This window comes from Balaenoptera physalus (assembly GCF_965194825.1).
Source record: "Balaenoptera physalus genome assembly, chromosome: 12".
Classification (NCBI taxonomy): Eukaryota; Metazoa; Chordata; class Mammalia; order Artiodactyla; family Balaenopteridae; genus Balaenoptera; species Balaenoptera physalus.
This window is the reverse complement of record NC_138897.1, coordinates 25,582,595-25,610,028: the sequence shown is the minus strand read 5'-3', so window position 1 is coordinate 25,610,028 and position 27,434 is coordinate 25,582,595. Positions and strand designations below refer to the sequence as shown.

The following is a 27,434-nucleotide window of genomic DNA, read 5'->3' as shown; positions in this document are numbered from 1 at the left end:
GAAAACTTTGAGCGGAGGACTGGGAGCCAGAATGAAGCACGGCCCGTCTGTGTGGTGTGGTAAAGAGACGGCCTGATGGGTGGGTCATGGGCCGGCACTGGCTCCCAGCAGAGGCATTCGGGTGGACACAAGATGATACTGAGAACCTCTCTCTGAGAGTGTTTTAAGCCGGAGAGCAACACCATGGAAAGCATAAAGGAGAGTTTGTTTATTCATTCAACAAACACTGAGAAAAATGCTATTTCTTTACTGAATTGAAAAGTCTCCCAGACACTTTTCCTGCTAGAAATGTGCTGAGATAAAGTCTAATAAATCTGGGGCACTCCCTGGACAGAGAGACCCACGGATAACTCAGTGCATGGTGGAAAGTACAATGCTCAAAATAAGGTGAGAGTGGGAAGCAGGAATGTGGGTGCCCAGAAGGCAGATGAGACAAGATCTGCCTGGCAAGGGCATCTTAGCCGAGAACACTCTGACTAGAACCTTCAATCAAGCAGGCTAAGAAGCAGGAAGGGAAGGGCTGGAAGGAAGCTTGAAAATTCAGGAGAACCTTCCTCCATGAACAGTTTATTCCAGCCCTAGTCTTAGGCACAGACCCCGCTTGGAATGTTCCTCTGAGATTGCAGCCTTCCCAGGGCAGGTACACAGCCCCTGGGCGCTGGTTTAGCGGCAGAGTTCCTGCAGGTCCAGCAGCTGCTGCTATGAATACCCAGCTTAAGCAACCATTCCTGTAACCTCTGCAGAAATAACTCCCCACAGTTTTTTGTCCCCTCCAGAGCTGCCGTCCCCCTCTTCCACTCGGCAGCCAAGTCACTCTGTGGTGTGATGCCGCTGACCTACTCAGGCACCCCCCCAACCACACACACACACACACACACACACACACACACACATACACACACACATACACACACACGAGCACCCTGATGTGTCCCCACCTGAGGCGAGGCTTCCCGGATCCTTGACCTCCTCAAGATAAAATTCAGGTCTCACCCCACCCCCACTCCCCGACCCTCCCCCAGCCCCCCCTTTAACTGTCCTACTTCCTTAGCCAGACTCTGCAAACTGAAATGTGAAATTTGAAGCCAGTGTTCTCCTTAGCAACCATGGTAACACAGGATCTGATAGAGAGCCTGGAGTTATAAAAATACCAGCTTCCACCAGACACTGGTTTCCAAAGGGAAACCAGTCTCCACGCCAGAACCGTTTTTAAACAGTCTTAAAACTCAAGAGATTTCCAAACCCATCTCAACATGGCTCAGGAGGACATCTCTTCAATTCCGTTTTGGAAGGTGGTGCAGTTGCAAGCTTTCGGTATTTTCTCTAAAATTTAGAGACGCAGAAAAGATGTGGCTCTCTGAGAATTCGGTAGCCGTGTCAAGGATATATAGGTGGGAGCGGCTGTTCTTAAACAGCAGATATTCGACATTTTTTTTTTAAGTTAGATTGAATTGCTGCCACTCCTTCCAAGTTCCCTCCCAGCGAGTCCTCAGCGCCATCAATCCTCCTAATTATAGAGGGGGACTGATTTGATCTATCTCCCCTTCGTTGAAGACAGCTTTAATTAACATAACCATTCTCTAGCAGGAATTTACGTTTAAGCCCTCGAGTGGAGAGCTAAGAGGTAGAGCTGTCTAAACTTCTCTGCTCAGGGCCAGAAAGAAACGTCCTGCATCGCTGTCCTCCAGTGCCTCCCCTCCCCCACGGAGGCCCCCTGCGGCACGGCCTCTCGCCTTCTCCCGGCGCTGCCTGCAGGGGGCGCCTGGCCTTGCGGGTTGGGGGTGGGGTGCTCTTCCTGGAGGCACGGGGCCTCCCCCGGCCCAGCCCCCAGCCCCGCCTCCGCCGCCCTGGGCGGACCGGCTCTCCCCGCCTCCCCACCCCGCTCCGCGCTCTCCTCTGCTTCCTCTTATCTCCTGGGGCCATGCCTTGTAATTTTCAAAAATATTCTAACTCAGTAATTAATGTCTGAACTTCAAGAGGCCCCTGCTTTCTGCAGAGTCGCGCAGAAGGCGGGCAGGGACGGGGAGGGGCCGGGGTGTGGATTCTTTTTCTAAGCTGGCGAGTGGAAGGTGGAGGATGCATTGTTTCCTGGTGGAGTTTGTGTACAAGATACACACATATATACATGTACACATACGCATGCGTCTGTCCATAGATTTCTTTTAAATCCTTTGGGTTTGGAAAAAAAGCATCCTTCCCCTTGCTCCGTCCCAGTGGCGTTTTCCCGGTGGGCTGATGTCAGAGGCTGCTCAGCCAGCTGGGGAGCATGTGGGGAGACAAGCTGGGACACTTTGTGAGTGTTTAGGTCCGGGCAGGGGAGTGGGGATTGGCTAGGAGGGAGAGGGAGTGACCTATATATTTAGAGGATAAGCAATCAGGAGCTGTGGGGTAAAAAAATGGCCATCAGTAACTTCAGATAACACAGAAGTCAAAAAAAAAGTTTGCCTAGTTCCCACCCACCAGGAGGTTGTAAGCAGCCCCAGTGAATCCTGGCTCAGCGTCCCCCAACAAACGCCTCTTCGTGGTTTGCCCATCCCCCGTCCCAGCCCTGCCAGCCCTACCTGCCCCAGCTCGGGTCCCCTCCACCCAGCAGTTTGGGTGCCAAGGGATGAGCGGGCTGCTGGGGCCTAGGCACGAGCATGCTGTGCGTGGCCCCTGCCCTCACAGAGCTGCTGTCTACTGGGGAGAAGAAGTGGAAACACAAAGTGCCCTGTGCTGGGAGCCGGTGCATAAATCACACGCCAAGTCTCTCCAGGACCCACACTGATCTTTCTTTAACCTGCTGCAGCGCCCAGGGTCAAAGAATTTAAATCCAGCAGCTGATGATACCCCACTCACTGCTGCCCCACCTTCAGAGTAGATGACGTTTAGGCAGCACTTGTTGGTGTGGAAACCAGCAAGTTAGGAACCACCTTTTCTCCTCTTTTCTGTCCACCTCAAGTCCTAGCTAGAGCCCAATTCCTTATCGATGGCTCCACTGTCAGTGCTGCCAGCAACGATCCGTAGGTAACCGGTAACCGGAGGCCTGTGCCGGCCAGGATCAGCCTTTCTTGTAGCCAGAAGAGAAGGGTGTGTGGGGGAGACGTGGACTTCAGAGCTAGACAGACCCAGGCAGCTTACCCACTCTGGCCCTCAGTTCCTTGTCGGGATGAGGATTAAACGTAATTTAGTAGATTTGCTAATTACAAGTTGACTTCCTCCCTTCGTTGTAGCAGGACACACAAAACAAAGACATGAAAAACAAAAGACATAGAGTAAAGGGATCAGCCAGCAGCATATTCATATCGTATAAAATGAAGTGCTTCTTAATGAGAAAAAATGTGAAGGAACACAGGAGATGAAGTTTCAGGGCCTTTGTCCTTGCCGTTCCTTCTGGGAGAATGCCCTTCCAGGTATCCTTCCAGACCTCTTCTGGATGTCAGTTCCTCAGAGGGACCCTCCCAGACCATACTCCTCACAGCCTGCTTTCTTTTTCTCCATAGCCCTGACTAGTATCTGACTCCACCTTAAGAGTTTTCTTTGTTAATGTGCTTGTTTTCTGTCTCCCCAACTAGCATGGAAACTCTCTAAAGGCAGGGGCTGGTCTACTCTGTTCATAGCTATATCTCCAGTGCCTGGAACAGTGCCTGCCATATAGTAGGTGCTCAATAAATCCTGTTGAATAAATTAATGAAATAGAATGTCTAGACTGAACAAAGGAGACAACAGTCACCCTTCTAGAGTGAATCGAGGAAGATTGCTCAGGGGAGATAAATCCAGAATCCTTGAAGAGGCAAGGTGAGCAAGCAGAGTGGGGCTGGCTGGTCGTGGTCCCTAGAGATGAGCTCAGAATGAGGGAGGGAAGAGGAACACTCCCCCCGAAATCCAACTCAAAGGCGCGTGCGCAGAACGTGAGCAGAAACTGCTGCCGGTCAATGAAGCTGCCCGTATTCTGTCCCCACATTTCGCTCTAGTTAAGTGGTCTTTTCTCGACTTCTGTCTGCGAGGCTTCATGTGAGATTTAATTAGCCTCTCCAAAGTCAGAATCCTATGAGCCACCATCGTGAGAAGTCAGGGTGGGCTTCTGGCCCTGCTTCATAGATTGAGAGCCTTGGGGAAGGGATTGTGGAGGGGCCACTGAGTGAGCACCTACTGGGTTCCATGCCGGCTTCAGCTGGGCCTGGAGATGCAATCAAGGAGCAGAGCCTTCCTCTCCTGCCTCTCGCCTGAGGAGGAGGAGTAAGGAGGATGCACAGGGCACAGGAGGGTGCTGTGAGGGTCGGAAGAAGGTGAGGGCTGGACACCAGAGGTGGGAGAGTGGAGCGGGTGAGAGAGGACACCCACAGTCACAAACGCTGAGGAGAAGGAAACCTCTTAGCCCTTGACAATCACAGCACAATCCCAGCGATGGAGCAACACATCCAGTACAATATAATGGCAGCCACTATGTCACCGTACCTTATCTAGTAGCTGCGTTTTTTAAAAGGCACCAGTGAAATTAATTTCAGTATCTTTTATGTTATCTAATATATCCAAAGTGTTATTTCAACGTATAATCAATATTAAAAAGCATCAGTGAGATTTTTTTTCTATTATTCTTTTTTGTACTAAGTCTGAAATCCAACGTGTATTTTACACTTAAAGCATCTCTCAGTTCGGACTCGGTGCATTTCAAGCTCAAGGCCACGGGTGGCTGGCGGCTTCTGGAATCCTCGGGCTTTTGGAACAGTCTGGATCCCAAAAGTATCTGGATCCCCAAAGTCTCAAAAGTATTTTTATAGCTTCTCTCTCTGAGCACCCAGAAGCAAAGGAAGGCGGTGTGAACTGAGACTTTAAACGCATAGTCAACATGCTAACACTGCTCGGTTGGCCAGAGGTCCATGCTGGGGTCTGCAGAAGGCAATCCTTGTGACCCCAGAATGAAAAAAAAGATGGAGAGAGTGAAAGGGGGAGGCGGAAAAGGTAAGAGAGAAGAAAAACACAGAAAGGGGAAAAAGAGGTCGTGGGTGGCCAGGATGGCAGGCTGCGTGACGGAGCTAAGAACAGAGCCCACAGACCGGGGAGGGGCAGCCCCGGCGGGGCAGGCAGCTGCCGGCTCCTGCGCACAATGGCTAAACAGAAAGCACGGCCCAGGCCATGCAAGATAACAATTAGCTCATTCTTCCATTGCCCTTTTGGTTACACTGTTGTTCTCGGGACAGCCATTTCTGTAATTAAGACCTTGTCCCTTACTCAGAGGTACTGCAACATAAAAGTATTTGCTGAATCTGGTTTCCCAGGGTTAAAAGCCAGACTTAGGAAATGCAAACACACGTTCACTAACTAATTATCCTTTAATTAAGGCTGAAGCCCTGCTTAAAACAATTAGCTCCGGGAATTGAACAGTAGGTACGACTCCACTTTCTGCTAATTGCTCTCCCCGGATCGCCAGGATATGGCGAGTTTCGAGGGAGGGGGTGGGCAGGAGGGAATGAATTCCGTCTGCTGCTTTTGGTCTGGACTGGACCTAGCTCGGCTTGCTTTGGACACGTTCGTCAGAGGAGAGCTGGAGGTGTGGGGAAGAGCGAGGAGGATGTGGTTTGGGCAGGGGGAGTCGAGAGGCCGCCCCAGGCTTGGACGCGGGCCGTGGGAAGTCTCAGGAGCTGCTGCTGGCCACACGGAGGTGCCTTGCCTGGCTGGAGCTGAGGGCGTGGGCCAAGGATTAGCTGACTGGAAAGCAATTAGATGAGGTGGGGCTGGCTGGGAAAATACCTGGAATCCCAGGGCCAGGGTTGAGACTTGCTGGGGCACTGCCCAAGGCGGGAGCCTCGTGGGCTCTGGGGAGCGGAGGTGCTCCCCGGTGAGGGTGACTGCCCCTGGTCCACCGGCCCGAGCCCTTCTTGCCTCTTGCCCGTGAGGAGAAGTGGATTCTAGAGTGAGGGGAGTCCAGAAAAGGGGCCCTTTTCTGATTACATTTCCTCTCTCCGAATGTCTCCTCCGCCTTGGTTTGCCCGACCCCTCCCTCCACCCCTCCGCAGACTCCCAGGACTTTCCTAAGGCGGGCCTCATGCAATCAGACTGCCTCCCCCTTTTCTAGGTAAGAGGGATGTGTATGTAGGGTGTTACCCTTCCAGGGACTTTTAACGTTTTGAAAGGAGAGGTTGGAAGAAAAAAAATGTGTGCCCCAAAGGAAAAAAAGATGCTCAGGGCTTTGGGGGGAGTCAGGGAGATGACTAACCCCTCCAGGGGTCTCCCCAGAAAATACCCAGAGGCATTAAAGCTTGCAGAGAATCCCTGGAGCCTGTCCTCCGGGGGGCTTCCAGTTAAGAGCCCCTGCTCCAGAAGTGGAATTGGGATTTTTCATCCAGGCAAATGGTCAGAGGGGCCTTCCAGACCACCCTCAAAGCAACAGTGTAAAGGATTCTCAGGGCTGACCCAGCACAGATAAGGACTTCCACGGATTCCAAAAGCCCCTGACAGCTTACTTTTTTCCCCCCAGAAGAGACCCTAGCTCATCCCTGAGCTCTCCTCTCTTCTCCCCAGATCAGAGGTCAAAAGACTTCTCTAAAGGGCCAGATAGTAAATATTTTAGCTTTGCAGCCCAAGAGGCAAAATCGAGTTTAACCACATCCCTGCGGTGTGTACTGCGCTGAGCAGCAGTGCGAATCAGTGAGAACGGTTTCTGTAGAAACTACTCAGCTCTGCCTTCGTAATGGGAAAGCAGCCGTAGGTGATATGTAAATGACTGAGAGTGACCGTGTTCCAACAAAACCCTATTTACGGACACTGAAATTTGAATCTTATATCATTTTTAGGTGTCACCGAATATTATTCTTCTTTTGATTTTTTTTTCCTAGCTATTTAAAAATGTCAAAACTATTCTCAGCTCATGAGCCTGTAAAAGGCAGGCTGTGGACCAGATTTGGCCAGTGGGCTGTAGTTTAACCGACCCCTGATCTAGATCTGTGGCTCTCAGCTGGGAAATTGCCTTCCAGGTAATGTTGATGCGCATTAAAATTTAAGAATCACCGTCAGAAAGGAGAATTTGCCATTTCTCAGGCAATGCTGATGCTGAGGTTAGGAGGACCACACACTGAGGAGCAAACACTGAGCTAGTCTGAACTTCACCCCCACTTTACAGATGACAAAACAGGCCCAGAGGTGACATAGCTCTATCATATGAACCCAGGGAGAGGCTTCTCTGTCCCAGGATGCGGAGCTGGGTGGTTTTCTATCTCTGGCCGCCTTCAGAGATCTACCCTTCCAGCAACTCACGATGCCCGAGGCTCTAGCTGAGACACAGGAAATGTGTGTGTGTCCCCTGGAGTCCCAAAGTGGCAGGGCTCCAGTGAGTCACTTCCCATGAATGGCGATAGTACGCACTGAGGCATCCTCATGCTGTCAGTCAGCTCCCTCCCTGCCCTGCGCTTTAGAGAAACTCCCTGCCAGCTTCGGGGAGCGACAGAGCGGCACAAGAGGGAAGCTAAAAGCCCCCTCTGTGAGAAAGGAAATGGAAAGAACAAGGGCCTGGACGTCAGATTTACATGATGTCAAATCCCACGCTTTTTGTACTAGCTGGAACCTGAGGCAAGTTACTTAATCTCTTTGAACCTCAATTTTTCCATCAGTAAAATGGGGAAACAGCCTCTACCTCTGCAAGGTTGTCTTAAGGATTGATCATCATGTCTGTCAAGTGTCTGGCACACAGTACAGAACTTTTATGGTTTATTTTTTCTTTTTCTTTTTCTTTTTTTTTTTTTTGCCATGCTGCGTGGCATGTGGGATCTTAGTTCCCCGACCAGGAATCAAACCCGCACCTCCTGCAGTGGGAGCGCAGAGTCTTAACCACTGGACGTCCAGGGAAGTCCTAGGGTCTCTTTATCGGCCACCCTGGCATTGTGCCTTAACCACAGAGCTACCCAGCCACAGCCTAGACAGCCACGGAAGAAGGCGACACCTGAGACCATGGCTGTGTTGATGTCACTGGCTTGCGCTTCTGTGACATTTCCATTGGTGATTTAGGGGTATGGCTCATGTCCAGGGTTTGTACCTCGGGCCCTTCAGGGTGGCCTTCGGGTGGCCTTCAGGGTCTGGGAACCCACTGAAATTGTACGCTGACATCTGTGAACCTGTGGAGATGTGCATTTTTCTGGGAGAGGTGCCAGAGTTTTCATCAGATCCTCAAAGGGCTCCATGTTCCCCCCGAAAATTACAGGACGCATAGCTCTAAACACAGTGCAGAAGAGAGCACCAGACTTTTGAGACAGATTCCTGGATTTGGAAATCAGCTCCCTGACCCTGACCTATGCATCGGAGGTCATCTAATTCAGATCTGAACTTCCATTTCCTCAGCCCTAAAAACTGGGACTAGCATACCTGCCCAGCCAAGTCCAGAGTCAGATGATACCCTATGAAGGAAAACCCAGAGTGGGCAGTCAAGAATGGGTAGGGCTCTCACAGGGGCCCAGGTGAGCGGGGTGAGTCACAGGGGGCCATCCTGCAGGGCCAGTGTGTTTGCTTCGAATTTAAATACTGGGGGTTTTCAAGTGGGCAAAATTAAACTCTGGTGTTAAGGAGGATCATGGTGACCCTCAGGAAGGGTCAGTGAAATGACGGGGCGGGTGCAAGAGGACTGTGGGGTGTGATCCAGGTTTGTAGCTCTTGGTCAGGGCATCAGAACATGTTTGCCCTTCGTTATTTGTGCAAATCCATCTCACTGCACATTTTTGTATGTGTGATACTTAAACAAAAAGTCTTCTCGAAAAACGTTCAACTGAGAAAACTAGAAATACAAAATAAAATCACCCGCTGGGGGCTTTTTCTATATAATTTTGCAGTTAAGTTAGCACATAGCTTGAAGAAAGAGTAATTTATATATAAACACAAATAATAGAGTAAGATTTTTAAAATAATCCAAAAGCTAGGTTTAAGCATCTTTCTTCTTCACCCAAACTGCTATCCAAGTCTGCTTACATAACTTCTGCTTTCTTTAATTATCTCACGGGGCCAACAGGCTGTCTCAGACCTCTTCTTCACCTCTTCACCTCTTCACCATGGTGGTGGACCTGGCCTATTTTGGGTGGCCCGTCTTCCAGGGCGGTGGCTTTGCTCAGCACACTCCTTGATTCCAGAGTGCGCCTGTCCTATTCCTTCTTTCCTTCTTGCCTGCAATGGATTTCTCTTCTCTCTCCCACCTCACAGGCTCCCCTCTGCCTAGTGTTTTCTTCTTATCAACCCACTAAATCCATCTGAGGGGGGAAGACCTTCCATTGCCCCCATATTCCCCTCCAGAAGCCACCCCATTTCTCTCTTCCCTTAGAGCCAGAATTTTCAAAAGAATTGTCTCTCTACGTGGTGTCTCTGGGTTGCTTCTGCCCCATCCAGCCAACAGCGTGGTCCCCGTTCGAGACTGCCGTATCACCAAATCCAGAAGCCTACTCAGGCCTCCACACCACCATTATAGCGAGGAAGCAGCATAGATGATACGTAAACCAATAACGGTGACTGTGCTCCAACAAAATTTTATTTATGGACACTGAAATCTGAATTTCATGTAATGTGTCACAAAACATTGTTCTTTTGATTTTTTTTGTCAACCATTTAAAAATATAGGGACTTCCCTGGTGGTCCAGAGGTTAAGACTCCGCGCTTCCACTGCAGAGGGCATGGGTTCGATCCCTGGTCAGGGAACTAAGATCCCGCAAGCTGCGCGTGCAGCCAAAAAAAAAAAAAAGGAAAAATAAAAATGTAAAGAGCATTCTTAGCTCGCTGGGCTGTACCAAAGCAGGCTGAGGGTGGGATTTGGCTGGTGGACTAGAGGTTATCCACCCCTAATCTAGATCTATGATTCTGAACTAGGGGCAGTTTGCCCCCCGGTGCCAAGCGGCATTTGGTAGTGTCTGGAGACGTTTTTGGTGGTCACAACTGGGAAGGTGCTACTGGCCTCTGGTGGGAGGAAGCCCAGGTTCCGCTCAGCATCCTGCCATGCCCAGGAGGCCCCACAGCAAAGAACTGTCTGGCTCAAATGTCAGTCGTGCTGTGGCTGAGAAATCCTGGTCTAAATGATCTCATCTGTCCCCAGGACTTTAAATACCATCTGCACCCAGTGCTCTCAAATGTGTCTCCAGCCAGGACCACTCCTCTGACCTCTAGACCCAATGGCCAAGTCCGTTCCTCCCTCCAGCTAGCTTCAATCTTGGTTGATGAAACCACTGGCCACGCCTTTAGCTCAGGCCAAAAACTTGGGAGTTACTCTTGATTCCTCCCTTTTCTCCACTACCTCTCTTCTGTCATGCCACCATCACCTTGGACGTGGGCTTAAAATAGCTCCAAGCTGGTCTTCCCTCTACCTCTTTGCCCCACTTTTCTTCATCCCAGATGAAACGCCTATTGCAAGGCAGATGTGCCGTCACCAGGGACTCACAGAGGTGTTTCCAAGCCAATACCCCTCTCGAGTTGGGTGTGCTGGGCTGCCCAGGCCTTGGGCAAGACTCTGGGCTCAGCTCCACCTGGAGAATGTCTCACCTGGGTCCTTGCACAGGCGGCAGGTACTCTCACAGATGCTAGAAGAAAATACAAAGAAATAAGATTGATTTTTTTTTATGTCCCCCTGAAACTAGTTTCCTTTCTCGTCATACTTCATACAACGTACATAGATAATATGTTTGTGCATGAGTGTGTAGATACACACATACTTGGAGGCTGGCTCCAAGTACATGTATCACCCCGAGTTTAGTGTAGGAGCCTTCACCAAGGGCCTATGTTCACCTTTAAGCCTTCTCCAAAACTTCATTTGACGGCCCCATAACCAGAAACATGGAGAAGTTGATGTCCTTTGGGATTTACCAAAGGACAGGCAACTGTAGCTTGTGGTGGGCCATGAGCAAGACCCCTGGCAGAGGCCTCAAAGCTTGTGTTGTGTTGGTCACAGGCAAATTCCCAGGGCAGCAGCAGCCCTCAGACTTGAACTGCACACACTCTAGAGCCATATCTCCAGGCCTGAGTGCATCCACCTGACACCTCCCCCTGGCCCACCCACAGATCCCTCAAACTCTGAGTGTCCTAATATGACCCATCTCCTGCCCCCCAAACTTGCCCCTCCCCCCAGGGATAGTACCACCATCTTCCTGGCTGTAGTGGCTGAAGACTCCAGGCCATCTCTGACCAGCCCTCACCCCGTCAGTCCCCAGGGTCTGTGGGTAGCAGCTCGCGTAGAGTTCTTGGCTCTGGCTACCACTTTTCTCCCTCTCCATTGTCTAGGGCAAGGTCACCTTTCACTTGAATTACCCCACCAGCCTTCTAACCGGGCTTGGCCCCCTCTCTCTCTGTGGACTGCAGGCTCACAGGACTCTCAGGGGTCACTGCCTGGAACGTTCTTCCCTCCTTCCCGCTCCTGATCCCACGCTTTCCCTAGCTCCACCTTAAAGTGTCAGTTTAAAGCTCTCTCCCTCAGGAAGCCTTTTCCGAGCCTCCTCTCCCCGCACAGATGAAAATGGTCCTTCCTGCCACCCACCACCGCAGCACCCTTAGTTCTGTGCAAAACGAGCCCACTTACTACTGAGAGCTGCCCCTGATAGAGCCTCGCTTACTGTGTGCCAGGTACTGCTCTAAATATGTCTCATAGATTATCTCATGTAATGCTCCCCCCACTTTCCAGATGAGGAAACTGAGACACAGAGAAGTTACCTGTGCAACATAATTAGCAGGTGATCGAGTCGGGATTAGAACCCAGGCAGTCTCACTTTACAGCCCCGGCTCCCATCACTGATCTGCTTGTGTAAATTCTGTCTTTTCTACTAAACTAATAGGTCTGTGAGGACAGGATTCATGCCTCCTTATTGAATGAATGAATGAATGAATGAAAAATTCTTCTATTCTTTCAGACTCTTTGGAGGAGGGTGCAGGACCAGCCACGCTCCAGGCCTGCATGTCACTGGTGGGGCTGCATCCAGGGAACACAGAGGCTCTTCTGAGTGGCTTTGCCCCAGCCAGCACATACTTTCCTTCAAATCCAACCCACAGGTTTTCTGAGAGGGCCAGCTGGGCACAAGGTCCTGCATGAGGAAAAACTAGTCTAGGTAAACTTTAGGCTATCGACCTAGAACTGGGTAGAGCCAAATAACTGCTCCTGGGCTGTGAGTAATGAGGCTTCTCCCTACAGGGGATCAGGAGAGGAGGTCAGGGAAGGCTTCTTGGAGGGGGGCGGGGTCTTGCGGTCCATCTTGCAGGATCCAGTTAATGGAGCCAAGGTGAGAGAAGGCAGGCCTGGCTGAGTCAATGAGGAGCAAAAGCCGGAGGCAGATAAGGACAAGACATGTTCATAGATGGATCTGGCTGGACGGGAGGCCAGTGAAAGGGAGAGAGGGGGATGGAGGGCCCCTGGGGCGGAAGTGGGCCAGCGAGCGCCTGAGTGCCAGGCTAAGCACTTTATCCCCTGCGGCCCAGTCAGTTGGACCTGGTAAGGATGCACTGGTGATACAGAATATTGACGCACATGCTAATTCACCCAAAGAGATTGTCTCAATTTAGAAAGAGTCACCCCATTATGAAAATGTATACTCTGCTAAGGGTAAGGCTCTAAAGCCAAACAAACTTCCAGGTGCCCATTAAACACTCTTATCTCCAACCTTAGACTTGACAGCGAGTACCTCTGCCGTCCCCAAGCAGCCCAGGCCCTTCTCTCAGCCCAGGCCTGTTTGCCCCTCCGTTTGGATGGCTGCTGCTCTGAGTACAGATGCTCATTATGCCTTGAGCACAGCCCTATTTTTTCTCTGCTTAATCGTCCCAGGCCCAGCTGTCCCTGCCCAGTTGGTCCTTGGTAACCTCCTTGTACCAAACCCACCACAGAATCAGCTAAGCTCCTTCACCCAAGGGGCAGACCTCCCGGCCAGCTTCTGCCATGTGGCTTCAAACTCCACCCACCTCCCCCACCCCGGGAAGACTGGCACCTCTGCCTGGGGACCAGGCTGCTGCAGGCGTTTATTCTTCATACGGCTAAAGAGGACATGATCTAAGCAAAGGCTTCTTCAGCATCCCGTGCTTGGGGGCAGAGTAAGAGGCCGGTGTGCCCCTCCCCCAGCTCCTCAAGGCCCCTTGCTGGTTACTTGCGCCCTCCCCACTCCCACCCCCTGCAGAGTCTGGAATTGGTAGGAGGGACCCCTGGTTAGCTTGGCATACCAAGAAGAACTTTCTGAGAAGCTTCTTCCCAGGCTCAAGACAAGGTGGATTGGCACAGCCCTTCAGATGACCGTGTGCCCATCAGCGAGCAAGGCCGGGCTCCGGGGCTGCAGCGGCCTAAGGCTCTGTGCACAGGGAGGCCTTTCCTCGGAAGCCAGTGGGTCACCCTCTGTGGCAGTGCCCCTCTCCTGGTCCCCTCTGAGACTGCAGAGAAGTCAGCCCTCTTTCCATACCTACTTTCCCATCACTTCTTCTTTCTGATTAAATTTCTTTGCCTTCATGAAAGGAAACATCTTGCACCCCCAGGATGCATCCTGTCTTCCCGAGGAGCCCACCGTGCTCTGATGTGTTTAAACCCGGGAGAGGGCGGACGGAAAGGCGATGGGTGTGAAGGGGAGGCCTCGCTCAGGGACTCGGGTGGCTAGACAGCAGCTCAGCCACCCGGGAAAGCTCACCCAGGGGAGGAAGGACTGTTTCGCAAGCGAGGCTGGGCAGGCGCTCTGAGCTGGCCCATCGGCCCTGGCACGCGGCTGGGCCTGTTAGGAAATCCAGGAGCCGCTCTGTCTGCTTTCCAGCAGGCGCCACTTCTCTTTCCACTGCTTTGCTCAATTCACGGCCCGGCTCCAGGGCCAGGCTGGCGGGTGGGCGGGCAGGCTGGGCACCCTCTGCCGCAGGCCTGGTGTCCGGAAGTGCCCACTCCTGCCTCGGCCCGTGTTAAGGGTCCCCGGGCCTGGGCTGCAGAACTGCGCTGATCAGGCCAGCCGGCTATCGTGGCCATCTCGGGTGGGAGGGCAGGGTGACTCTCGGGGAAGGATTCCAGACTGTTTCCTTCTCTGTTGAGCTCCAACGCCCTTATCTCCTTTCCTGCCAGGCGGGACTCCTCACTAGTCACACAAAAGAAAACCCCACCCAAGACACACAACCCCGCACAGGCTTGAAGGAGGAGGGCTTGCGTCTGGTTCCGTTCAGGCTACCCGTTTATCAGTCAAGGGAGCAGTAAGTGTACGTTGAGCTCATATCATATATTTGGTCCAGAAGGGGTGGAGGGGCAGGTTGAAGAGACGAGGCCATCCAAAAAATGGAGCCACCTTGGAGGCTGTCTGAAAGCTCTTGGCCCTGTCAATCAATTGAGATGTTTCTTGCAGGAAAAACAACCCAGGGGAAGGGGGGCAGGCAAAGGACAATTACACAGTTCAGGGGCAATTGGGATAGAGATGGGGGGTCGTTATGGGACTAAGTAGAACAAGGGGTGGGAGACGTGAGTAAGAATAAGCATGCACTGCACAGCCCCTCGCTCTAGCGTCTTGCAGGCATGAGTGTTACTCCCCATTCACAGAATATGGGGATACAGGAATAATAACTGGAATATGGGAATATAGAAAGCTGAAGCCCCAGGATGTCAGCTGATTCTGCAATTTACAAGGCTTGTCGCTGTGAGAACTGAAAGTACAGCCCAGGCCATGCAGCTCCTAACTCTGTCCCAGGCTTGCTGTTGAGCCTCAGAAGGGCAGTCTACCCCCAGCACATTCAGATTTACTGTGGGGCTGCGCTTCCTGGAGGCAGGGGGCTGGCCTAGTTGACCCCTCAAGTCCTCATTCCAAGCTAGCGGCTGCGGCAGCTTCTACAGGCAAGTTGCTATGGGAACTATAACTTTGAATTTCCTGGCTCTGGGGCTGTGAAAATCACAACCTGAACCTTCCGTTGATGTGGGTTTCTCGATTAATTTCCTGTTTGATTGTTTACTTTAGAGAGCGGAAAATGCCTTTGCAGGCAGCTAGTTCCCTTCACCAAGAGGCTTATCACACCCTCCCCGCAAAGCCAGCAAGGTCAAGTCCAGGCCTCAGGTGGGCGGAGGTTGGGGGGCGGCAGAGAGCCAAGGGAAGGGGCCAGGGGCCAGGGGAGGCCCCACTAAGAGCAGATGGCAGCCCGGGCCGCCCTCCCCTTCCCTGCCCTCTCCTTGTGCCGCCCAGGGGTCCCAGCCTGGTGGGCGCCAGGAGAGACTTGTGAGTTCAGGGACTGGCCCCGTGAGGGGTGTCTGCCCACTGTCCCAGGCCTCAGGCCTGGGTCCCAGCCAACCCAAACCCCTCCCCTTGTCTCAGAGAGCCATTTGATGCTGAGTCAGACGCAAAATGCAGTCATTCCTTCCGAGGAGCGTCCAGAGGGTGCTGTCAAGGGGGTGACGGTCCCAGGTGCCACCCCATGCCTCCAGGCCCGGCACTCCTGGCCAGGCTCCCCCAGAGGAAGCTTGGAGAACAACTGCTTTCCCATCTGCCTCTCCTTCAACCGCTCTCCCCAGGGCCCCGCCAGCAACCTGTTAACATAATTCCGTCCTGTTCCGGCTCCCATCCTTGGAGAGCGGTTCTCGCTGGCAAGCCCAGGTGAGGCCAGGCGAGGCCCTGCGGCAGGTATCCTGATCTGCAGTGATAACCGCCTCTCGCTGGGAGCAGGGCCGCTTTGCCGCCTTCGGAGCCCTTCTCCTCACTCCACCTGCTGAATCCCTCAGAGATGGGCAGGAGCACTTAGGCACCAGGAGGGGAGGAGGAACAGGCCAGAGGTGTACTGACTGGTCGGGTGGTGATGGGGTACGGGGGGCTCCCAGCCCCTCAGTGCCCCTTCCCTTGTCTAGGCGACTATTATAAGGTACCCTCCTAATCAGGGCACTTTTGAAAGCGAAAGGAATATTACTAATTATTTGGGATGAACACAAGAACCATCCCAGGCAAACTGGGGTGTGTGGTCACCCCACCTTTTGCTGACCTCTCGCCATTAGTCTTATTTACGTGGGACTTACTCATGGGGCAGCGGTTATGTCCCTTGACTTTGGAGGCAGACTAGACCAGGGTTCCAAAGCCAATTTTCCATTACCCGTGCACTCATGGGGAGTTCATTTCACTCTCATGCCTCAGTTTCTACAGTTATACAATGAGAATAACTACAATGGTATTTAACTCAGATAAACTGGTATAAGGATAAAATGGATTTTAAAACATGCACAAAGTTCAGAGCTTGGCATCTGGAGTCAGCACTCCAAAAAATGTAAACCAGGTACTGACTCAGGACCCGGAAGGTGTGACTCAGCCCTCAGGAGACCCCTCCTGAAAGGTAAAACCTCAGGGCTACCTCGGGCATTTTGTGTTCACCCTTTAAGAGAGATCCATGGACATCAGGGCAGTGAATACAGAAGCGGACAGACAAGGCTTCTAGAAGGAAAGGCAAGGGTATTAAAGGAGAAGCTGGAAGGTGTTGATAGCAGTCACGACCAACGTCCTTGATGTTTCAAACCCCGACGCAGGGTCCCGGGAACTCATGTCTGCAGGGACTACGTGAACAGAACTCGCCTCCTGTCCAGGCTACCGGCCAGGGCTTGGCCCCCAAGAGGAGGCATTGGAGCCATGGCCCCGTCCTCTGGCTCTGGTGTCTGCAGAAGGATTCAGTGTCTGCTCTGAGCCCCAGATTACGTTTCCACCCCCTGGGGCCAGCTGTGGGATGAAGCATTCCCCCATGTGACATTTACTGTGGCCACTTTGTACGGGCGGTTTGCAAGCTCTGCAGGAAGGAGGCTAATTATTCCCTCCAGGGCGCCTGGTCCACAGTTAGGGTGCCTGCCCGCCTGCCCGTCTTAGTTAGGAGGGCAGACAGCCAGACCACAGGGCACAAGCTTGGACTGAAGTCCAGTTCAGAACCATGAATTTCCTTGACATCTGACCATAGCTGCCACACCGGGGCTTCTTATTAGGCTAGTGGAAAAGTGACAGTTGAGGCAAATTCCCCTATGCTGGGGATGTCTGAAATGCAGGCAGTCACAGAATGATGGTAATAAGTAATGAATGTAAAACAGCACTAATATCCTAGTTGCCCAGACAGGCCAGGCAGCGCGAGCATTCCACGGGTACCTATCCACAGCCACACTAATGCTTCTTGTCCGTTTCAGGGAATGACAGCCTTTGTCTTATTTAAGGCTAATCCAGGCATCAGTCCTGTCCTCTCTCCCGCACGCTACACGCTCATCTCTGCCCCTGCTCAAGTCTCTCCCACTGTACCGACCATTCCCCTGGACCCTGGGCCAGTCTCTTTTTCCTAGCATCCTACCCTTCTTCTCTTCCATAGGCAAGTCCCCCGCCCCGCCCCCAAAAAAAGAGAGACGGAGGAGGAAAGGAGAGTGAGAGAGAAGAAAGAACAGAAACCCCCAAAGAAAAAGCAATGGTCCGCTCTTTCTCTCTCCACTTCCTGACCTCGTTCTGTCTCTCCAGCTCCACATTACCCAGGCTTCCACCCACCCCTCCCTGCATGAAGTCATCATGGCAAAGGTCGCCTGTGCTCTCCTAATCACCAAATCCAGGGGCCCTGGTCATTGTTCATCTCACTTGACCTCTCTGAGCTTTTGACACTGTTGACCTTGTCGACAAGAAGTGACCTTGACTTCTTAGCACTCCCTTGGCTTGCATGACGTCACGTTTTCCTGCTCTGCCTACTTGCCTGACCACCCTCTTCCTCCTTTTGGGGTTCCTCCTCCTCTGCCGCCCTTACGATGTTGCTGTTTCCGGGTTTGGAGCTCTTACCATCTTCTCTTATTCCACGTCATTCCCCAGGTCGTGTCACACCTGTGGCCTTGACTCACACCTGGGCACTGATAATCACAGATGGCCAGTCTCCCATCTTCCCTGGTGACCCGCAAGGACGGTGGACTCGGTATTTCTAACACTGAACTCATTCCTTTTTTCCAGAACCAACTCTTCCTGCCTTCCTAATATCGTTGGTGGCACCACAGTTTATTCCGCTGACAAGCCCCAAACCCGGGGCTTATCCGTCTTCTGCATCGTCCTTTTCCTCACTTTTACTTCTGCCTCCTAAGCTATCTCCTCCCATTGTCCCTGCCCTCACTCGAGCCGCCATAATTTTTCACTGGTCTCCTTGCCTCCAATTCTCCCACCACCCCACCAGCTCCAGTCTACTCTCCACACTGCAAATAGTATCATCCTACTCACCAGTTGAAATTCTTTTCAGTGGCTCTGCAGTCCTTTAGGATAAAATCCAAACCCAGTAGCATGGCATCTAGAGCCCTTTCGGATGTGGCCCTGGCCTTCTTTATCATCATATGCTCTCTCTCCCCCAGCACCGTATATTTTAGCCTCTTGAAATACTTGTTATTCCCCAATGCACTCCATTAGTTCACCTTTTTTTTTTTTTTTTTTTTTTGCTTTTGTGCATATGCCATGTGCTGCCACTTATGGCACGTGCCTGGCGTGTTCTTCACCACCACCATTCCGTCCCCTGCTCCAACCCCATATACCTAGCGCAATCTCTCTGTTTCTTCCTACTAGACTCTAAATTACAAGTTTTATTCTCCTTGTTATCCAGGTACTTACACAGTGTTTAGTACATAGTAGGTGTTCCATAAATGTTGTCGAAGGACAGCTGGCTGGCTGAATGGATGGCTGGATGGTGAGTGGGTGAGAGGGTAGATGGGTAGATAGGAAGATGGATGAAAGGATGTGTGGGTGGATAAAAGAATAGATGGCTAAATGGATGGATGGATGGATGCATGCATGCCTGAATAGATGGATAGATGGTGGCCAATGCAGAAAAAGAATAGGTAAAATCAATTCAGTTTTGTGAAGGCCCGGATTGATTATCATCGCCAATCAACAAAATTAAGAATTATGAGCTCCAACCAGCGAAGTAAGAATTAGCTAATGTGGGAGAAATTAAAATAATTCCCCAAGAAAGAGGATGCTGACCCAGGGCTTCTAAGCACTTTCTAGTTCTTCCCAGACTTACTGTCTGTCTGGCTGGTGTAAGTCACGGAACTACTGAGCCTCGGTTTCTCTGTCTATTAAGCAGAGATAATAATGCCTGTGTCCTTTCCCTGTCTCCACAAGAGTGTCACGGGGATAAATGTGATGGTACATTACAAAGTGGGTCGAGATCTTCAGGAAAGATACATGTTTATGAAGATATACATTTAATAACAATAATAACACCTTGCATTTGAATCAAGCTTTGCACTTTTCAGAACTCTTTCACATGCATTATCTCCACTGACTCTCAAAACAATTCTAGGCAAGTATTATCCCCATTCTCAAGTGAGGAAACTGAAGTGCAGAGTGACTAAGTGGCATGCCCGGAGTTACTCTTAGTGAATAGAAGCCAAACCTTCTGCATGTTTTTGATGACAGCCTCTTGTGGCTAGATTATCTACTTCCCTGCCTCCCTGAAGAGACCCAGATGTAATTGACCCTCTTCTTGAAGATTCAAGGTCGTTATCAGGAGCTGTCCTCTAGACTCAGCTGTAGGTGCCGGTCCAGGTCCACCAGAGGCACAGGGTGGAGATGCCCTGACTCGAACCTGAGGGCCCTCCCGAGATGCAGGTGGCCCTGTGCAGCTCCTCGCCCCGGCCACCATGCTAGACCATGTGCCACGCATCGGGGCCATCTCCTCTGGCTCTGCCTCATTCTTCTCCCTCTCCCCATCTCTCCACCGTCAAGGCTTGTGCCCGTCACTGTGGCTTCCTCAGCCCCTGGAGACCTGCACCTCCCACTCTTGCTTCTTCTTTTTCTCTCTCCTCTTCCCATGACTTCTTCCATGCTTGCAGGGTATCCTGCCACTGCCCTTCTGTAGGCCCAGCCAGCCAATCAGAGCTCTGGGTTTGTTCCCCAGCAAACCAGCCAATCACATGCACTCTGAAATCTCCTCACTTTTGCTCCTTTGTTGCTGCACCCAGCCTACCCTTGACTACCTGCAAAAGAGGGGCTCCTGCAGGTGGGGACTTGCTGAGCTTTTACTGTGGCTGCATTAGGCTGTTTGGGTTTGTTCTACCAGGGTTGGAACCAAGCTCTTGGTGAGCTGAGGTGGTTGGGGGAGCTGGGGGGGCGGGCTAGAAGAAACTGTGATCTCCAGCGCTCGCTCCCCTCCCGCACAGGAAGACAGCCCCAGGGTCCCTCCATCAGCACCCTCTTTCCCTCCCCACGGGGTGGCATCCCAAGCAACCAGCCTGGCTGCACTGTGGGCACACCTTGGGCGGCATGGCCCTGCCCTAGCTTCCTTCCCCCCGGGGACTCCTAGGTGCTCCCACCAGGCTGTCTTTCTCCCTTTGCTGTCCAGCCGCCCACAGCCTGACTCCAAGCACCTTGGCCTCTCCCCGAGGGAGGATATGAAGGGTGTGCCCACAACAAGTCTCCGGCAGAGACAATAGGACAGGAATGCATTAGCTTCCGAACAAACACTGTGTGGGCTCGCACAATTGCCTTGGATTCTCGTCCAAGAAACACATTTCGCTGTTCCAGGGTGCCTGCCCCGGCCCGCCCACACTCCTTTCTGTGCCAGAGACTTTGATGAGTGGGCTGCTCCTCCCCCCCACCCTGGGGGCCTTCAGCCCCGAGGTCGGCAGCCCTGTCTCCTCCATCCGCACAGCTTTTCTTCCAAAGAGCGATAGCAGAGAAGAGGGACAGTCCTGGCCAGGCAGAGAATGGCCTGCCCACCAAAGAGTACCTGCTCCCTGCCACTGCTTTTAAACCATTTTTAAATCGTGGTTTAAAAAAAAGCAAGCATAAGATTGACCATTTTAGCCATTTTAAAGTGCACGGTTCAGTGGCATTAAGCACATTCACATTGCTGTGCAACCATCACCACCATCCGTCTCCAGAACTTTTTCATCTTGCAAAACTAAAACTCTGTCCCCATTAAACACTAACTCCCTAGTCCCTCTTCCTCAGCCCCTGACAACCACCATTCTACCTTCTGTCTCTATGAATTTGTTCCAGGTCCCTCATATAAGTGGAATCCTACAATACTTGTCCTTTTGTGACTGGCTTATTTCACTCAGCATAAGGTCTTCAAGGTCCGTTCATGTTGCAGCATGGGATAGGATTTCCTTCCTTTTTAAGGCTGAATAACATTCTGTTATATGGATGGACCACATTTAGTTTATCCATTCATCCATCAGTGGACACTTGGGTTACTCCCACCCCTTGCCTGTTGTGAATCATGCTGTTGTGAACACGGGTGGGCAAGAACCTGTTCAAGTTGCCACTACTTTCTGAGAGTTGCTTGGAGTTAAATGAAGTGTTGTCTCCAGAATACCCCAAATAGAACACGCATAAACAACAGAGTGGGCCCCCTCAGTGTACCAGCAGGGATTCACTTATCTAGAAACTGGCTGTCTTTTAGGAAAGCAAGCCATGAAGAAATGGAACACAAAACAGGTAAGTTTTGGCCAAGACAGAGAAGAGTGGAAAGGTCTTGCCCTTGGACACTGCCCACAAAGAGCAAGTCAAGGACGGATTCCTGAGAAGCCGTTGATCACCCAGAGGCACCGGAGCCTCTCAGAGTGACACTGACAGGGGTCCTGGGGAGGGAGCCCCCTAGCGTGTGTCAAGTGCTCCCCCGGGGTAAGGCCAGCCGGCCTCTCGTTCCACCACACAGAGCAGCAAGGTGGGACTTCCCAGCTGTGATGATGGGGGGCTGAGGGGACGTCCTCTCTGCAGCCCTTCAGCTCTAAGGCTCCAAGGGTCCACCCTCTAAAGCTGGCAACGGACAGGCCGAGATAGCGTTTGGGGGAGATTAGGACGTGGTCTGCAGCACCCACTCCCCTCCCGAACGCTGCATCCCAGCAACTGCAAAGGAAAAGTACAGTGAAAGTCTCCCAGTCCTCCCCCACTTCCTTGAGAAAACCCAGCAGGCCGTTTGCGAGAGGGCCTATCACTCGATGTGATTCTTGGCTTAACACAGACTTTCCCAAACAACCAGTGAAAGATAAGGTTGGAGGAGAGGCTCTGGGGTGAGAGCCTGCCCGCAGCCCTGCTTGAGGGTCCCCACCCTGAGTCTGTCCCCCCAGAGCCCAGAGCCCCCCAGGGAGGGAGCAGGCCTGCGGGGGGTTGGGTGTGCAGAAGGGAGGAGGTAGTCCAGTCACTAAGATGCGGGGAAGGAAAGAAGAACAGGAAGCCCTGGACCAGCTCTGCAGTTCTGAACCGTCACCGGGGAGCAGACGGAGGGCAGGCGGGCCTTGGGCCGTAGAAGGAAAGAGGAGACACCTGCTCGTGCGGGCACAGTGCTGGCAGGAGCACGAGGCCCCGCGAGGCTGTCCACGCTGTGCGGGCAGAAGTCAGAGGGCCACTTGGAGGGAGAAACAGTCACATTTCAGAGCATCTAGTACTTGTCTGGCCCCGGCTGTTCATAGTATTTCCCATCATGTTACCGCCCATGTCCCGAAGCCCCAGGACCCCTAAGAAGCTGGTCTCAGAACGGAACATGATCCCAGGTTCATCTCAATTTCCCATGACAGGCATTACTAGCACCTACTATGTGTCAGCCAACATGCTAGGTGCATCCAGAGCAGGACCCCTTTCTTCCTTCCCATAAGCTCCCAGTTCTGCCTGCTCCCCTCGTCCCCAAATGGCTGCCACCACCCACTCTGTCTCTGGGAGTTCCCTTCCCACCAGATACCCCACTTTCCCCCTTTCTTGTGATTTCTACCAGCAATTTTTATTTTAAGGTTTCTCTTCCTGCTAAGCACTATGGGAAACCTATGCAGGAACAAAGTTACCATCAGAAAGAAGTCCCAGCAAACCTCACAGAGTTCCCTTAATATTTGTCCTCATGTTCCGTGCAGAGTCAGTGGGGCTACGCCCACCTTCCCCCCAAGACAGTCAGGGCCCTCCAAGTCCTGGAACCAGCCCCTCCCAGAGCAGGCTGGGTTGGATGCTGGACCAACCCGTGGTCCAGTACCCATGACTCGGTACGCCTGCTACAAGGTGAGTCACCTCCCCCCAGCTTTTTCCAGAACCTGCTTCCAGGGTTTTCTAGATGAGAGAGGTCCTTCCTAGTGTGACCCCCAAAATTCCCCCAGACACTGACTCAGTGAAAGCTTCCCTTGGCTCCCCTTGAGGGTCTGAAGCCCTGCGGGGCAAGAAAACTCCAGAAGCACACACCGGCATGGGGAGGAGGGTAGACAGCTGTGTGCTGCAGAGTATTCCTCTGTGCAAATGTATCCTCATAATTTAACCAGTCCCCTTGTTGGTAGCCATTCAAGCTATTTGCAAAAGTGCAGCAAAAACCTTATATCCATGTCATGGTGCATATGTGGGCAGCGGGGGACACGTGTGGAATAAACTCCTGGAAGTAGTATCGCTGCTCAGAGGGTTTGTACACTTGTAGTGTTGATAGTTATCACCAAATTGCCATTTAGAGAGTCATATACCAACTTCTGTTTCCACAAACACTGTACGTTTGCAGACACATTGACTATAATTTTGTGCCGTGTCTGCTCTGACAGGAGAAGTCTGTGGGGTGGAGCTATCCAAGTCCCGCTCACTGTTGCCTTTTCAAGCGCGTGCACTGGGGTGAGTTGCCCTGGGGCAGCGGCTCAAGGTTAGTCCCTCCTCACTTGCAGACCCTCCCAGCTGGGTGGGTTTTCTCCCTGCTACTCAAGGCATATTTGTTAACAAATACTTCCAAGTGCTTACTATGTGCCAGGCACTGTGCCAGGTGCCGGGGAGAGAATGGACCAAACAGGCCTTGCCCTCCTGGAGCTTGCCTTCCCCTGGGGGAGACAGCAGACAAACAAATAGATCGTATGTCAGGGGTGAGAGACGCTGTGGAGAGAAGTAAGCCAGGAGGTGAACGGCGGGATCACTTACACGCAGGCCGGTCAGGGAATCCCTGGTGGATGAGGTGATGTCGGGGCAGAGACCTGAGTAAACTGAGGAAGGAAGGTCTGCAGACAGGTGGTGGCTGAGAATTCCTGGGTGACAAGAGCACAAAGGCCCAGAGTCACAAGTGTGTCAGTGGGCAGAGCGTGCCCACCAATGGCCGTCAACGCCTGTCACTGCATGGCCGACACTGTTACCTTCCCCGGGTTGTCCCTTGCTCTCCACCAACTCATCTTTTGAGCAGCCTGAGACCTACCTCTGTTTCGGTGTGTCTACCATGGGACCAGTTAATGCCCAGCCCTGCAGAGATACAAAGAGGAAGGAGATCTGGTCCCCGAGAGCATCTCTGGTCAGAGCAGCCCACACTGATCTGGCCCCTGGACTCATTTGACATTTAATACATGCATCTTCAGCCCCCCTGATGTGACCGCTTGTGGCTTCTGCTGGGGGAGACCCTGGGCTGGGTGGATGGCTGCAATAAGACAGGAGAAGGGGAAAGTTAAGGACGGTGTGTGGAATTTGGATTTCGAGTCTGCAGTGAGAACAGTCCCCGGGTTGTGTGTGATTTCACCCTCCTTGAACGCGTCATGCCCAGATCAGAAACCTTGACTCTAGTTCTCGGTTAGTGGACAAGCAAGCTGACCCTAAAAATGCCTTCCTCTTGTGCTCTCTCCTTACCCTCCGCCCTTCCTTTAAAACAAAAAACAGAAACAATGCATAAATCATATCGACCCACATTTATCGAATCCCTGCTGTTGCCAGGAGCTGTGCTAGGTGTTAAAGGGCAGCAGAGATGAACGTCACACTGCCCTGCCTTCAGGAAGCCACAGTTCACACTGGAAGATGTCTTGCCACTTGTGTGGAATGCTGAGTGGTGGGAAAGCCAGGTGGCGCTCGGGAGTGAGAAGCAGGAGCGGGCGCCATGGGCTGGAGTGACCCAGAAGTCTCCAAGGAAAGCCGGAAAGTGACCTAGGAAAAAAGGCAGAAAATAACAAATATTGGTGGTGCTGTGGAAAAATCAGAACCCTAGACACTGCTGGAGGGAATGAAAAATGGCACAGCCACTGTAGAAAACAGTTTATCGGGTCCTCAAACAGCTAAACGTGGAGTTACCACATGACCCAGCAATTCCACTCCTCGGTGCGTACCCAAGAGAGAAGAAAACCCATGTCCACACAAAAACTCGTACACAAGCGTTCATAGCTGCCTTGTTCACGAGAGCCAAAAAGTGGAGACAGCCCAAATGTCTATCAACTGATGAGTGGATAAACAAAACGTGGTTCATCCGTACCGGGGAATATCTTCCACCCCCAAAGAGGAATGAAGAACTGACACAGGCTACAACATGGATGAACTTTAAAAACATTATAAGTGGAAGAAGCCATTCACAAAAAAAAATCACGTATTATATGATTCCATTGTATAAAATGTCCAGAATAGGTAAATCTATAGAGATTAAGGACATTAGGGGTTGCCAGGGGGTTGGGGGAGAAAGAGGACTGACCGCTAATGGGTACAGGTTTCTTTTGGGAGCCATGAAAATATTCTAGAGTTAGTAGGGATGGTCGCACAACCTTGTGAATCTAAAAGTCACTGAATTGTATGCTTAAAAATGGTGAACTTGATGTTACGTGAGTTATGTCTCAACTTAGAGAGAGAGGGAGAGAGATTGAAAGAATGAAATGCAGCGCATAGATGAGAGCCTGGACGGGGGGTGGCCAGCCACGGTGCTGAGCCTCGTGGCCGTGGCCTTGGTCAGGAAGCAATCCCGGCCTCTGGAACGGTCTGCATGGCTTTGCAGGCTCACAGTGCTGGGCCCGTGGAGAAGACTGCTGTGATTTCTGCAAGTCCTCCTATAGCCAGGGCCCAGGAGCACCTGAGACCATGGCTGAGCCCCTCTCGCTAATCAGGAAATCTACGCGAGTTTCATTTTTGCTGACCAGCTGCTCATAGCGGATGATCCCAGCATGCTTGCCGCTGCCTTCCAACCCACCTGCGGCCTTGCTCTGCCGTGGCCTCTAGTCAAGCCCTCTGACCTGGCCGGGACGCCCACGCTCCGTGACCACGGCGGTCCTCTAGCTGCTTAGATCCCGTCAGAGAAATCACTGCTTCCTGGGGCAGTGCTCCTGCTGCCCTCCGGCCTTGGTGGGCTGCCTCTCTGGTCTGCCTCTTGGAGATGCTTGTTCTGGGCTGCAGGGGGCTGAGAGCAGCGCACCACCCTAAGCGGAATTCTCTGCCGCTCTCTTCCAGCTCTTGCAATCTCAGGATGTGAAGGAAGATGCTGTCCTGTGCTGCTCAATGGAGGTAAGCAGCGTGGCTTAGACACCTCCCACCTCAGACCCTGTGCGTCCCTCTCGCCTTAACAGTTATGGGGGCTCAAGGACCACTGGAGGCATCCACGGGTCCAGGGCAAGGGCGTGTCGAGCGGGGCTGGTGGCGGACGGCTTCCTGAGTGGATGTGGACTTCTGCTGGAGGAGAGGGAACTGCCGGTTCTCTGGCGGGAAGGATGGAGTGCTAGCATCGTCCACTCTCCCTCTGCCCCCAAGACCACCTCCTCCTCGGCCAGGTGCGCCACACAAATGACTTAGGAGATCCTAGGTGATGCCCTGCCCCCACATGTCTCCTTTGGTGTGGGGTTTGGGAGGAGGTGCTGAGGCTTGAACCCCCAGGTTGGCACCATCCGCTTCCAAGCAGCCCCCATGGGAGGTCCCACTCCTGTTCCCAAGGTGTGGCCGCTGCTCTCCGGGATCTTCCTTCAGACACTTGGCTTTGGCCCAGTTACAGGGACAAAGCTGTGCCTTCAGAAAACAGTCCAAGGGGACTTCCCTGGCAGTCCAGTGGTTAGGACTCTGCGCTCCCTCTGCTGAGGGCACAGGTTCGATCCCTGGTCGAGGATCTAAGATCCTGCAAGCCGCACGGTGTGGCCAAAAAAAAAAAAAGAAAGAAAACAGCCCAGGGACATTCAGAGTGGAGTGTGGTGAGGAGAGGGGCTTCCAGGGCCCACACCCAGGGCACGCCGGGGCTCCAGCTGGGTACCCTGCACGGGGCTCCAGGAAGGGGAGATAGGAGAGGAGGAGAAAGCATGGTCCCTGCCTCCAGACAGCTTGTGGTCTGGCTAGAGATAGAGACCTCTGTCACATGCACAGAGTGGATGGGGCGGTGTAGAGAATAAATATGTGTACAGAGCATGCATCCCTGAGGAGTTAGGGGAGAGGTCAGAGTGGGCCAGAAAGGTCAGGGAAGGTTTCGTGAAGAAGGCAGAGCCTTGAAAAAATGGGTGGGCTGAGGCTGGAGGTGGAGCAGAGACAGGGACTTAGATTATAGGGAGAGGAGCTGCAGGGGCTGCCGGCCGACGGTGCGCTGATCCAGAGGATCGGGGCTCCTTCTTCCTAAGGGGGCTTTTCGAGATGACCAGGGGCCTCTCTTGGGGGCAGGCCCTCTGGCTGGCCTTCTGGCCCAGTTCATATTTCTCTCCTCCCTGTCATGTCACAAGTGTGGGCAGGGGTCAGTTCTGGGGGTATGTAGGTGCGATTGGGGGCAGGAGAGAAGGAAAGAGAGAAACAGGAGGCCTCATCCCTGCTCTCAGGTTCCACACGGACACACGCAGGTAATAATGACCAAGTTCGTTTCCAGAGAGACATCCCAGCAAGTGA

At 52.5% G+C, this 27,434-nt stretch overlaps 1 protein-coding gene across 10 annotated transcripts in view; it reads left to right on the top strand.

The window, feature by feature from the left end:
- Positions 1 to 27,434, top strand: part of CTIF (cap binding complex dependent translation initiation factor) — a 303,940-nt gene that overhangs the window by 272,090 nt on the left and 4,416 nt on the right. For 9 of the 10 annotated variants that reach the window (XM_082416530.1, XM_082416534.1, XM_082416538.1 and 6 more), the window contains one exon: positions 26,031 to 26,084. The exons of the other annotated variant lie outside the window; for it this stretch is intronic. In XM_082416530.1, coding sequence (XP_082272656.1) covers positions 26,031 to 26,084 — 54 coding nt within the window. The remainder of the gene's footprint in view (positions 1 to 26,030; positions 26,085 to 27,434) is intronic. 10 annotated transcript variants of the gene reach the window in all.